Consider the following 15,061-nt stretch of genomic DNA (forward strand, 5'->3'; position numbering starts at 1 on the left):
TAGATAGCTCAAAAAGTTATGGGGGAAATTCTAAATCAACTTCCAGGAAATGTCGGCAATCAAAGTAGGAACAAGTGGCTACGTATGCTCGAGATTCCGCCTCCACCCACAGAGACAAATCAAGTGGCTCACAAGAAGCTTAACTGTGTTCCTTTAATTTTGTTATACATAGCTCAAAAAGTTATCGGGGAAATTATAAATCACCTTCCAGGAAATGCCCGCAATCAAAGTAGGAACAAGTGGCTACGTATGCTCGAGATTCCGCCTCCACCCACAGAGACAAATCAAGTGGTTCACAAGTGGCTTAACTGTGTTCCTTTAATTTTGTTATAGATAGCTCAAAAAGTTATTGGGGAAATTATAAATCAACTTCCAGGAAATGTCCGCAATCAAAGTAGGAACAAGTGGCTACGTATGCTCGAGATTCCGCCTCCACCCACAGAGACAAATCATGTGGCTCACAAGAGGCTTAACTGTGTTCCTTTAATTTTATTATGGATAGCTCAAAAAGTTACGGGGGAAATTCTAAATCAACTTCCAGGAAATGTCCACAGTCAAAGAAGGAACAATTGGGTACGTATGCTCGAGATTCTGCCTCCACCCACAGAGACAAATCAAGTGGCTCACAAGAGGCTTAACTGTGTTCCTTTAATTATATTACAGATAACTCAAAAAGTTATGGGGGAAATTATAAATCAACTTCCAGGAAATGTCCGCAATCAAAAGAGGAACAAGTGGCTACGTATGCTCGAGATTCCGCCTCCACCCACGGAGACGAATCAAGTGGCTCACAAGAGGCTTAACTTTGATCCTTTAATTTTGTTATAGATAGCTCAAAAAGTTGTTGGGGAAATTATAAATCAACTTCCAGGGAATGTCCGCAGTCAAAGAAGGAACAAGTGGCTACGTATGCTCGAGATTCTGCCTCCACCCACAGAGACAAATCAAGTGGCTCACAAGAGGCTTAACTGTGTTCTTTTAATTTTGTTATAGATAGCTCAAAAAGTTATGGGGGAAACTGTAAATCAACTTCCAGGAAATGTCGGCAATCAAAGTAGGAACAAGTGGCTACCTATGCTCGAGATTCCGCCTCCACCCACAGAGACAAATCAAGTGGCTCACAAGAGGCTTAACTGTGTTCCTTTACTTTTGTTATAGATAGCTCAAAAAGTTATGGGGGAAATTGTAAATCACCTTCCAGGAAATGTCCGCAGTCAAAGAAGGAACAAGTGGCTACGTATGCTCGAGATTCCGCCTCCACCCACAGGGACAAATCAAGTTTCTCAAATTCTGCTATAATAGCTCAAAAAGTTATGGGGGAATTCTAAATCAACTTTTCAGGAAATGTCAGAAATGGAATAAGTTAGGAACTAGGGCTCAGAACAATTTTTATTACATTACTTTACTTTTACGTTACAACTTGTGGATGACTGGCAAGAGGCTTCACTGCATTTCTCTCATTCCATTACACTGTAGATAGCTCAAAAAGTTGTGGCTGGATTTAATTTAAGATATATCAGAACTACGATAAGGAATCCCATTTCGGAGTTTATTCGGAGATAGGGCCTGGCAGAGGTCTGCACTCTCCAAATCCTTTTTTAGTTCATTCATGGCATACTTTCCATGAATGATTCATTCATTTATACACATTAAATGCTCAACCTTCAGGATATCGTAATGCACTATAAAATTCCTTGAGTTCGATGAACACAGATACAATATAAACAGAAAAGTAAGACTTACCGTAAATGAGCTGTGCACTAAGGTTTCATCCAAATCAATGACTACGCATATCTTCCCTGTATCATTGGATTTCATCTGTGGGAGCAGTGGCTTTGTTGATATCTAGGGGGGGACAACAACACCGCAAGATGTTAGACAGGAAAATATTACAGATTTTAAACATGCACATGATTTTTCCAGAAAAAAGCAAAATGGTACTTTATTCCATTTCTTAACTTGTCAGCAAAATGGTCAAAACGGTTACATGCTCTACAGATTGAAAGTAATACCATATAACATGGGTGTCTAAACCGCGGCCCGGGGGGCCATTTGCGGCCCGCTACACATTTTGAAAATGCAATTGCAAAAATAAAAAATAAAAAAAAAACATTACAAAAAGTGGAATGAGGTGAAATCTAACGATAAAAAGTTGCAATGTTGACACAAAGCTGCCATGCAGGGAAGTTTTTTTTTTTCCTTTTGTCTATTTTGGGCGGCATAGCTCGGTTGGTAGAGTGGCCGTGTCAGCAACTTGAGGGTTGCAGGTTCGATTCCCGCTTCAATCATCCTAGTTACTGCCGTTGTGTCCTTGGGCAAGACACTTTACCCACCTGCTCCCAGTGCCACCCACACTGGTTGAAATGTAACTTAGATATTGGGTTTCACTATGAGTCACTAGAGAAAAGCGCTATATAAATATAATTCACTTCACATTTTTCTTTTTCTTTTTTTTGCCGTTGCTCCAAAAAAACTAACAAAAAAACAATGTTATAATGAATTATTCACCTATTCAAAGCTCTAATTATTTAAAATATTTCACTTTAAAAAATGTTTTCTGTTTTCTGTATACTCTAGCCTTTAAATAGACCTCCTTTTTAGACCAGTTGATCTGCCGCTTCTTTTCTTTCTCCTATGTCCCCCCCCTCCCTTGTGGAGGGGGTCCGGTCCGATGACCATGGATGAAGTACTGGCTGTCCAGAGTCGAGACCCAGGATGGACCGCTCGCCTGTATCGGTTGGGGACATCTCTACGCTGCTGATCCGCCTCCGCTTGAGATGGTTTCCTGTGGACGGGACTCTGGCTGCTGTCTTGGATCCGCTTGAACTGAACTCTTGCGGCTGTGTTGGAGCCACTATGGATTGAACTTTCACAGTATCATGTTAGACCCGCTCGACATCCATTGCTTTCGGTCCCCTAGAGGGGGGGGGTTGCCCACATCTGAGGTCCTCTCCAAGGTTTCTCATAGTCAGCATTGTCACTGGCGTCCCACTGGATGTGAATTCTCCCTGCCCACTGGGTGTGAGTTTTCCTTGCCCTTTTGTGGGTTCTTCCGAGGATGTTGTAGTCGTAATGATTTGTGCAGTCCTTTGAGACATTTGTGATTTGGGGCTATATAAATAAACATTGATTGATTGATAGATTGAAAAATATTGCATATATTTTCATAAATTGGCTTGGACATGGATTGTTTCTTCGACGCAGATGAGAATCAGCACGACCGAGGCGTGGACGTGAGTACATGTTTTAATTATATAATATATGCAAAACAGGGAAAACAAAAACACTTGCTCAATGGCATGAAAGACAATTTAACTATAAACTTAACCAGCACGATGGCAAGACTAAAGACATGAAACAAAAGAGTGCACTGTGGCATAAATACAAAACTTACGTGGATCAAAATGAACAGCGTAGCAAGGCATGAAGCAGATAAACGAGGGCGTGACGAAGGTGCAGCATGGGTAGCGTGTGTGCGAGTGTGAAGATCCCAGGACGAAGACAAGAAAAAGAGTGACTTAAATAGCTATGATCATTAGTGAAAACAGGAGTGAGGCTGAGAACAGGGACGTGACAGGTGAAAACTAATGAGTTGGCATGGAAACAAACAAAACCAGGAAGTGCAAAACGTGACTGAATGTCCAAAAACTAAACATAGCATGACCAAAACCAAAACATAACTTACAGGCGTGACATATATTGTGTTTTCCATACAAATACACCAACATTTTCTTTGACAAAAGAGCATAAAACAGGCAAAATTATTGTTCAAACATAAAATCAATAGATATATTTAAAGTTAATCTCGTCACTTAAGTGTTGAAAGTTTAAAAAAAACAAAAAACGAATATATTTAGTGGGATTTTATTCATTTTTTCACTGTAATACCTAAAAAATAATAATACATTAAAATAAGCGGTGTCCTGCATTATTTATCTAATTCACATCAAATATTGCTTTCTGAATGCTTTGGGCAGTGGGGGAAATACTGCATATTTCAGTTTTATTATTAATAAACAAAGGCAGAAAAGACATAAAAACTTTGTTTTTTTTTTAACTTTATATCAACCTGAAGTTGATATACTGTAGAGATTTACTGTAAGCGTTAAATAAAAAAAGATACTAAAACTTTGACTTGTTTTTAACATTTTAATGACTTAGACCTTTTATGGTCCCCGGGAGCCCTAAAGGTAAAACAACAAACAAAATCCATATATTTTGTTATGGTTTGAAAAAATGAAAAATATTAAAACGGTACCGTATGCTTAAATTTTTACGTGTGCGTGCCTCAGTGGAAAAAGTTTGGACACCCCTGCCATGTAATGTACGAAGCAGTGTTTATAGTTCAATTTAAAGTGTAAGTACCGTATTTTTCGGAATATAAGGCGCACTTAAAATCATTTACTGTTCTCAAATAACTCGGTGCGTCTAATGTGCGGCATAATTTCGGTTGTGCTTACCGACCTCGAAACTATTTCATTTCGTACATAGTCTAATGATAAGTGTGACCAGTAGATGGCAGTCATACATAAGAGATATGTGTAAACTGTAAGATGACGCCAGTAAACAACACCAAAACTTTGAATGTTCTCTTGGAAAATATAGAACATTACACACGGCGCTCAAAAATCTGTCAAAATGTTTTTAGTACGACTTTGGTAAGCTCTGAAGCTGCACGGCTTGATGTATTGTCACACCAAAATGGCGCCTCTTAGCAGACATATTATCAGGCATTTTGTTTTGCAATATTATGCATAACCAAATTTTGTTTCCTTCTGGTACCTGCTGATGTGTATTTGGGATCTGCATAAGTTCTGAAAGTGTGAGCGCGTCCGCCATTGTAGTCATAAGCTTCTTCCTTTTCTCTACCTTCTACACTTTTGCCACTTGTAATATAAAGTAGCGTCAAGTTCTTATTTATATCTGTCAGTAGACTAACTATCAAAGCTAAAAACTGTTGTGGTTTTACTGAATTCACCCACGGAACTTTAGTTATTAGAGGGTCCCGGTCGGACATTTTTTCCACGGGACGCATTTCCGAGCATTGATGTTGTATTATTGAGCCACGGATGAGGAAATGTTGCTCAGTTATGGATTTAAGAAAAGTCTGAATGTAAATTAAAACAGTAAGCTCCATCTTTTTTGCCACTTCTTCCACTCCCGTCCTTGCACGCTACACCGCTACAACAAAGATGACCATGACATTGGTAAGACAGCCCAAAAAACGGCGCATCCTGAAGAGACGCTCAGAAAGCGGTTTGGGGATGGTTTCTAAAACATAATCTATACAACACCATTACATATAATGTAAACCACAATATAGTGTTTTAAATTTAGAAAAAAATCATAATATGACTTCTTTAATGTGCCTTATAATCCGGTGCACCTTATGTATGAAAATAGACCTGAACAGACCCCCTCATCGGCAGTGCGCCTTTTAATTGTCCGAAAATAACGGCAGTCCATTTATAGTGTGCTGCTTCGTCTCCTAATTCGTGCTAACCTACACTTATACAGAGCATTTAGGCCAATAACTTATATCCTGCTGTAATAATCCAATTTTCCACCCATGTGCCTGTGCAAAGTGCTCTGGCCCGATTGTTCCAACCGTATGCCTTGAAATGGAAGTGTGCTGAACGTGAACACATATCACAGCACTCACACTAAAGGTGTGAAGGTGTCCTAGTGGGGAGGATGTAAGTGCGATTTTCATTAAACAAGCTGTTGAAGTCAAAAAGGGGTATTTACCTGCTTTGTCGGTGGTATGCAGTACTCGCATTCACAGAGTTCATAGTAGTCGTTATCACTGTTTTCCTCATCTGAGTCCTCGGTCCAAGTGTCTCCTTCCTCAATTTTGTGATCTTCTGACACCACACTGTGAATAATATCTGCTCTCACTTCTTTAGGAATTTCATTGGACGCAGAATCTCCATTTGCGTCTTGGCGTTGTTCTCTTGCGGAGCAGGTAGTTTGGACTTCAACACACTCGTTCCGGGATGAAACCAATGGATCTTCACTCCGTGATGATCTTGTAATGGTTTTCTCTTCATTTAGGGATTGTTTTGGTGATGTCTGAATTCTTTGAATCTGATAGACATAGTATTCTTCAACCCCGTCCACACATGCATGGTTTTCATCCTTGGGGGTCGGGCAGATCTCAGATGCATTTAGTGTAGCAGACTCACATGGTATGGCATCAGAAGTTATGTCCTTATTCACATGATTCCCATTGTAAAGATCATCATCAAGTTTTGTTTTCTGTTCTTCACCTCGGGGCTCTGACTCGCAAAACCTGCATTTGGTGTCCCTTCTCAGACAACCATACATATCATCGCATGCCTTGTCAGAAAAACAAAAGCACATATTAGTCACTCGTGAATTGATTTCTTCCACGTTAAACGTCTTCGGCGTGTGTTTGTGTTCTTTTAGTTGTTCCTCTCGCAGGCGCTCATGGATATCTCCGCCGTCGAAGCAAGAGATGTAATGCCGTTGGGTAAAAGCGGGGCGGCGATCGTCCCCCATGTCAAAAAAATCAAAGTAGTCTTCGACAACAAAATCAAAAGTGGAGGTTTTGTTTTCGTTATTCATAAGCCGTCGCACATTTCCCTGTGCTATGTCGTCATCTTCCTCAAAGGACTCCCACTGGGTCTGTTCGTCGCTTGAATCTTCCTGGGCTTTTTCGGATTCCCCCGATGAATCCAGGGAGTTTTCAAAGTCCTCAGGGCAAGTCTTGAATGATTTACTTTCAGAGGATGAGCAGTCAGAGGAGCTATCTTCTTCGACAAAAAACCCTTTGAAGTTTTTGTCTGAGTGGTTCCGCTCTGATGTCCTACAGCTTGTTTCATACTCTTGGTTGGAGTCCTCATATCCCCTTAGATCATAGTGATCTTTGGGCACGTCTGCCTGACTAGTCCACTCAAAAGTTCTGTCAGTGTCCACATGTCCCTCCCTTTCGTCATAATAAACTTTCATCTGTGCTTTTTGTAAGTGCAAACAGTTGACATATTCTGATAAAGTACGCCTCTCTTTGCTATTATCCTCATCTTGGAAACCATCTGTTGAATAGCTCTCAACATCGTCCTCTGTGATACTACGATTTTGGATGTCATCACACTTACAAATTTCAGCACCACGGTCCGAATCATCCACTGACTCCAAAGTGTTAGGCGCGAAACCGGCCGTCTCGTATTTCTCATCATCCTCAGTTGATGAGTCTGGCAAAGACTCAAGGAACTTCAACCGCATACCAGAGGGCTTGTATTGTTGTGACAACGCCATGTGCTCAGTGTTGTCAGACCTACAATTAATGGTTTCATCCTGCTTAAAACCGTCACACCTCACATCGGATTTACCTACCACTAAATCCAAAGATCCAGATGGGAAATCTGTGGGCTCAGGTTGTTGTTGTGTGCAGTGTTCGCGGCAAGAACTGTCATTCCGAGCTAAACTGTGATTAACACACTGCTCAGAGGTTACAGAGGGTTTAGAACATTCACAAAGTTTAGCACTTCCTTCTATTTGCCGATTTAACCTTAAAGCTTTGTCAAGGATTGTGTTGTGTTCCAAAATTGTGTCAATATCTGAATACTGGCCAAACCTGTCTCCTTTGCAATAAGTGCAGAGTTTACTGGCATCTGTAAAATCTTCATAGTCGCTACATTGTTCCATACAAAGTTTGGATGAGTTCATTTCTTGTCTGGCAATCATCTGTCCAGAGAATTCTGCAAGGACCCTTAAGTCAAAGTCAGCACTTCCGTGTGAGGAGTTGATTAAATCTTCTGTTAAGTCAGGAATCTGGAATTGTACCGCAAGCATGCTGTCAGTCGATGGTGTCCCTCCACCAGAGACTTCAGTCTGCTCTGATTTTTTCCAGATACATCAGCAGTTTCGTTTAACAAAAATGAAAATTGCGCAGACTTTACGGTCCAACCAATGCATCGGGGTCTTGCCGCACTTTCAAAGTCCAAATGACTTGCTGGTGAAGCGTCCGTGCAGAGTGGATATCCTCAGCAATGGTGGGAGGGGATGAGTGAGACCTCAGCTCCCCTGGGAAACAGGAGCACCGTGCACATGGACATGACGGCTTCTCCAAACCAAAACTGAGCCTTTGACTCCACCCCCACTTTTACTAGACTGAGCCATTTATTTTGGGGGCTTGGAAAGAAGTGACGAATATCTTTTGAAATATCACATCTCTATATAAGTTTTTACTATTAAATAAATCTGAAGATGACAACTTGGGACTTCTTGGCTACCTATGATGTTGTTCACAAACAAACCACTCCCAAATGATAGAACAGTTCGTAGCAGAGGTTTGGTTGAATCCATGGGTGACAGGCGAGTTTAAGTAACCATGGGACTTACAGTTTTGAGCACTGTTGACATTCCTTAGGCATTTTTTTAGGGCATATAAAAACTGAAAAGTCATGAAATTTTAAAATGGACTTTCAGGGCCCTGTAAAGTAATGACAATTTTTAAAAAAATCACATTTGGAATACCGGTAGTCATGAAAATGTTTCTTCAAGGTGTCATATTATGTTTTTTTCCCATATTTAAAATACACCCGTGTGGTCTACATCAGTGGTCCCCAACCTTTTTGTATCCGTAGACCGGTCAACGCTTAATAATTTGTCCTGCGGCCCGGTGGGGGGGGATCCTATCCTATTTATTTATTTTTATTTTTTTTTCTTTGTCATGAAAAAGGGAGGTTTTTGTCATGAAAGAGGGAGGTTTTTGTGGTTGGTGCACTAATTGTAAGTGTATATTGTGTTTTTTTATGTTGATTTAATTAAAAGAAAAAAATATATATATTTTTTTTTAAAATAAAAATGAATAAAAAATTATTCTGCGGCCCGGTACCAATCGGTATCGGGCTGCAACCCGGTGGTTGGGGACCACTGGTCTACATAACATGTAATGGTGGTTCTTTGGTCAAAATTTTGCATAGATTATGTTTTACAGACTGTTTTAAAGCTGCTTTCCGATGTTTTGTGGGCGGTCTTTTTTACGTGGTTTGTTGTAGTTTTTAGCGAGTCTAAGTCAGAACTATACACTACTTTGCATGAGAAATGGCCACAGCGTGAGTATGCAGGTGCATGTACAAGCCAGTCTGCCCCACACAAGATCACTTTTTGGGGCTCTCACTGGAGAACCCAGCTTTGAAGCTATGGATGGAAATCACAATGGACATTTATAGAATGGAAAAAAATAATGGCTTTTATTAATTGTAAATTGGAGAAATTTACTTCATACTGGAAAAAAGCCCCGTAGGTCTGATTTTACTTTCTCGAAATTAGTGATTGTACTCTGTAAAAAAAGATTACCCCCTATATGTTTATGGTTTTTTTCTATTTATTTATTTACTATCTGCTTATACACTTTCTTTTATTTATTTTTTTTATTTTATTTATCATTATTATTTTTAAATTCTGTTTATTTATTTTTTCTTAGTATTATTATTTTAGTTGTTTTTTTATTTTTTTATTTTTTTTGCTGTTTTTCTCTTTCTTTTTTGGGGGGGAGTGGTGGCATTGTCTGGATATAAACAAAAAAAATGTTTTAATCTATCGGTGACAAAAAAAATTATGTTTTTGTTTATATTATATGTTACAAATGTCTGATGCTGGATGTCAATAAAAAAAAAAAAGTTGGGGAACATCACGTCGGACTGAAAAAGTGGTTTTGCACAAAGGATTTTGGGTAACTCTACCATATATGGACGTCACACTTTCGGCAAATGTCACCCATCAAAATTCTTGCTACTCACTTATTTATTTGTTATTATTGTTATTATTATATTTTTTTTGTTGTTGTTTTTTTGTTGCTTTCTTTTGTCTTCTTTCTTTCTTGTGTTTATAGTTTTGTTTCTATTTATTTATGTACTATCTAATCAGACTCTTTATTTTTATTTATTTTATTTTAATTATTATTATTATTATTAAAGCGAATGTGTTTATTTGTTATTATTATTATTATTTTAGTCTGGTTTTTTTGCTGTTTTTTGGGGTTAGGGTCATGGGATATGAACACATTTTTTAAATATTTGTTCTAATCTGTGGGTGACATACATTTTAGTTTTTTTGTTTATATTATATATTAGAAATGTCTGATGCTAGCTGTCAATCAAAGGCGGTCTCGCACAAAGCACTTTGGGTAAATTTCTACCATATATGGACGTCACACTTACGGCAAATGTCGCTTATCAAAATTCTTGCTACTCGCTTATTTATTTATTAGTTATTTTTATAATTTTAGGTGTTTTTTTGTTGTTTTTCTCTCTCTTAAACGTTAGCGTGCTAGCAAGCTAACTTAAGCATGCTAACTTTTTCATCTAATATTACACTTTTTTCATTATTTCCGCAGCCATACACCTTACAGTCGTGTTCCTTGAAACGTGAGGGATGCTAACTGTTAGCATGCTGCTGTTAGCAGATATGCTAAATTTTAGCATTTTAATGTAAGCCTGCTAACGTTTTAGGCTAGCTCTGTAGCTCTTTTTGTACAGTTACACCTAAAATTCACGTATTCTGAGACGCGACACCATCGTAAAAGTACGGCGGCTACTGGTAAATTTAGACCAGAAGTCCAGGGCACAGATAACAGGCCCATCAAAATTTCTGTGGGAATTTTTTAGTTTTATTGGAGATTGCGAAAGGCTCAACTCTAAGCTCGTCGATATTTTTCTGTAGGAGTTGTCGTAGTTTCACATCAAGCTGGTATATCTATCTACGGTATTTATACACGATACCTCTCTGTCTGGCTTCCATCGGTTTTACGGCTCTTCTCCAAGCGGTGAGTGACAGTTGCATCATGCCAGCTGATGTTGTGCTCCAGCCAGCAGGCCTCTGGCTGTTTTATGACATGTTGCGTATTCCTTGACAATTTCTATTTTTGCTTTGCAGTAAAAGGTTAAAAAACATTGCATAATAACGTTTCGATCTATATTGCAGGTTGTCAATTTTCAACACAATGTTAAATAGTTTATATATTTACATATGTTTTGCAGCTTTATCAACACTGAATGTTATACATAAATTCAACATGCTTTTTCTGATGATTTTAATATTTATTCAAACGTTTTAAAGCTGAAATACACAAATAGCTCTCAATTTGACAGAGCTGTACATAAGGTTTTAGATATTTAAATCTGCAATGCACACCCACTATGACAATAATGTGCATATTGTAATATTATTCGACAAATTATTTAACACATATAATTGTATCATTATGGTAATTATGATATCACTTAAACAGGTATTCTCAAACTCGAGTACACGGGCTTAATCTAGTATGACGCCAAAGAAATCAATTAAGTGATTGGTGGTGTTTTTTTTCTATATCTAAACACAGTGTTACTGTTCAAACTGTGTGTAGTGTTACAGCGGCCAAAAATATTAAATATACTTGTTAAATAAAACATCTACCTTGTTTTTAATTAATAATTACGCCGACTACGCAACTTTTTTTTTAATGATGGTCATTATGGTGGGAGAGCAAGTGTTTTTTGAGGTGGTACTTGGTGAAAAATGTTTGAGAATATAATATAAATAATATTATATATAAATAATACAATTATTGTGTATTACAAAACGCGGTCTCCACGAACTATCATAATGACCAACATTAGAACACAGTAGCGTAGTAGGCCCAGGTATTGATAACAATTATATTACATATTTTGGCCACTGTAACATTAGACACCGTTTGAACGGTAACACTGTGTTTTAATATTCAATTATTGACCGAAAGAGGGATTCCACGTACCAATAGTAGTACTCGTACCACAGTTTGCTATAAATAATCAAAAACACAAAATCAGATCTGCTTTCCAGATGTTACTCAACGTGTTTAATTATCTCTGGGATAAGTTTTAATGGCAAAATCACTGGAATGGAAAAAAAAAATGTTTTGGAAAAAAACGTCCTGTAAGTAAATAGTTTAAGAAAATAAAGTCTTACAGGACAAAAATAATTGTTCTAAAGATAACCCTTAGGTAGCCCTGCGATGAGGTGGCGACTTGTCCAGGGTGTACCCTGCCTTCCGCCCGATTGTAGCTGAAATAGGCGCCAGCGCCCCCCGCGACCCCGAAAGGGAATAAGCGGTAGAAAATGGATGGGTGGATGGATAACCCTTAGGTATATTAGGAAATCCCGTACGTTTCAATATAATGATGTGGATAATAAAGAAAATTACTGTATCTTTGGTTTTCTTATTAATCCTTTTTGAAAAACAATAATAAAAAAATAAATAAAAAAAAAACAGGACATTTTAATCACCTTCTAAATAAAATAAAAAAGAAAACAGGACACATGACATGTCCGGAGAAAACAGGACATTTGGTCACCGTAAGCTAGTGAACTGTCTCAAACCCGTAAGTTCTTGGGAAGAAGTGTAGGGTTGTCTCGATACCAATATTTTGGTACCAAAATGTATTTCGATACTTTTTAAAATTAAAGTTAAAGTACCAATGGTTGGAGAGTCCGCCCTGAGATCGGTAGGTTGTGAGTTCAAACCAAATATTATAAAAACGGGACCCATTACCTCCCTGCTTGACACTCAGCATTAAGGGTTGGAATTGGGGGTTGAATCACCAAAAATGATATCCGATTTACCCTACAAGCCGAAAGAAGTGTAGTTAAGGCGATGAAAGTGTCAAATTTACACGGACGAAAACTGTGACTAATAAACTGAGCCATGAAGAGAAGTCAGAGCTGTCAGCTGAAGGATTAGCCCGCCTTTCAAACGAATGTGTTGCCTCAGTACGGGCCACAGTTAACATGTCATCTCACTTTGTGTACAAGTGTTAACACTCCAACGTCGCACTGATGCAACAAGTAATAGCAACACATATTTAAAAAAAAATGGATACTACTGACCTGACAATCTGTTCACGTGTGACAAATTGCTTCACACTGTCACGGTGAGTAAAACTGGTGGACCCAAAAGCAGAAAAGACAAGCTGAATTAGAGTTTAAGGGTTATTATTAATAAAACCTGAGGGAAAGGAGGGAGCTTGTAGTCATTGGCTTTTGCAGTCCAGGAGAGCACACTGAGACTAGCAGGCTGAGGCTAGCAGGCTGAGGCTAGCAGGCTAAGGCTAGCGGGCTAAGGCTAGCGGGCTAAGGCTAGCAGGCTGGGGCTAGCAGGCTGAGGCTAGCAGGCTGAGGCTAGCAGGTCGAGGCTAGCAGGCTAAGGCTAGCAGGCTGAGGCTAGCAGGCTGAGGCTAGCAGGCCGAGGCTAGCAGGCTGAGGCTAGCAGGCCGAGGCTAGCAGGCTAAGGCTAGCAGGCTAAGGCTACAGGCTAAGGCTAGCAGGCTGAGGCTAGCAGGCCGAGGCTAGGAGGCTGAGGCTAGCAGGCACACACGGCAGGTAGGGAACTGAAGGCAGAGGAAAAAACAGGGGTAAAACGAGGAGCTAGTGATGGGTCCGGCTACACCGATGCATCATTGCTCATGGAGCAAAACCCTGTGTCGGTGCGCGTATCGCTTTTCGAAAGTCACGTGACCTATCATGTGGTGTTTCGATCACGTGACCGATACTTCAATCAATAAATCAATCAATGTTTATTTATATAACCCTAAATCACAAATGTCTCAAAGGACTGTACAAACCACTACGACTACGACATCCTCGGAAGAACCCACAAAAGGTCAAGGAAAACTCACACCCAGTGGGCAGGGAGAATTCACACCCAGTGGGACGCCAGTGACAATGATGAGTATGAGAACATTGGAGAGGACCTCAAATGTGGGCAACCCCCCTCTCTAGGGGACCGAAAGCAATGGATGTTGAGCGGGTCTAACATTATACTATGAAAGTTCAATCCATAGTGGCTCCAACACAGCCGCGAGAGTTCAGTTCAAAGCGGATCCAAAACAGCAGCGAGAGTCCCGTCCACAGGAAACCATCCCAAGCGGAGTCGGATCAGCATCGTAGAGATGTCCCCAACCGATACACAGGCGAGCGGTCCATCCTGGGTCCCGACGAGCGGTCCATCCTGGGTCCCGACTCTGGACAGCCAGTACTTCATCCATGGTCATCGGACCGGACCCCCTCCACAAGGCAGGGGGGGAGACAGAGGAGAAAAAGAAAAGAAGCGGCAGATCAACTGGTCTAAAAAGGAGGTCTATTTAAAGGCTATAGTGTATTATTAAATAGAGGTCGGTGTCTAGCAGGACCGATAATCAGCATTTCTGTTTTTTTGGCGTCAAGATGCAAAAACTTAGCGCACATCCATTGTTTAATTTCATTGAACTGTGTCGCACTGACAACTGAGCGCCAAACTGTGTTTATAAGGAAACGCATCTGTCAACGAGATGCTGCTGCCAACAGAATCGCCACACTTCTGTTGTTGGTTTTGTAATTTATCGTCGTCGGAGATAATGTCCGCTGTGTGGGAATATTTTGATCATACATCGGAAAAAAAGGTATTTGTGTTCATTTTTTTGCCGTTTCATCCTGTTCTCTCAAAGTTTCTACTCGATCTGTTAGAATCAATCAATCAATCAATGATTATTTATATAGCCCTAAATCACAAGTGTTTCAAAGGGCTGCACAAACCACAACAACATCCTCGGTAGAGCCCACATAAGGGCAAGGAAAACTCACACCCAGTGGGACGTCGGTGACAATGATGATTATGAGAAACCTTGGAGAGGACCGCATATGTGGGAACCCGGGAGGGTTGGCAAGTATGAGTATTAGAGGTGAATGTGGTGTTACCGGCGGGCCAGCTATAATGTTAATTTGATATTGCCTCAAGGGCCATATGAAATTAAATGGGGGGCCAGGTTTGGCCCGCGGGCCAGAGTTTGACACCCATGCTGTAGATGCTTATGCTGAGTTCCATAGGACAGTGGTTCAAACCTTTTTTCAGTGATGTACCCCCTGTGAACATTTTTTTGATTCACGTTTTTTTGATTCACATTTTTTTGAATTGTTGCTATTTTAAAAATATATATTTTTTAAATATATTTTTTTAAAAATCTCACGTACCCCTTGGCATACCTTAAAGGACCCCCAGGGGTACGCGTACCCCCATTTGAGAAACACTGCCATA

At 39.8% G+C, this 15,061-nt stretch overlaps 1 protein-coding gene across 1 annotated transcript in view; it reads right to left on the reverse strand.

Annotated features, from left to right (window-relative positions):
* Positions 1 to 8,073, reverse strand: part of LOC133564249 (uncharacterized) — a 31,236-nt gene extending 23,163 nt beyond the window's left edge. Inside the window, exons 1-2 of the mRNA XM_061918433.1 lie at positions 5,749 to 8,073; positions 1,744 to 1,845 (exon numbers count right to left, since the gene is read on the reverse strand). Coding sequence (XP_061774417.1) covers positions 1,744 to 1,845; positions 5,749 to 7,815 — 2,169 coding nt within the window. The 5' untranslated portion in view covers positions 7,816 to 8,073. The remainder of the gene's footprint in view (positions 1 to 1,743; positions 1,846 to 5,748) is intronic.
* Between the last annotated feature and the right edge of the window lie 6,988 nt (positions 8,074 to 15,061).

Source organism: Nerophis ophidion, linkage group LG13 (assembly GCF_033978795.1).
Source record: "Nerophis ophidion isolate RoL-2023_Sa linkage group LG13, RoL_Noph_v1.0, whole genome shotgun sequence".
NCBI classification, from domain to species: domain Eukaryota; kingdom Metazoa; phylum Chordata; class Actinopteri; order Syngnathiformes; family Syngnathidae; genus Nerophis; species Nerophis ophidion.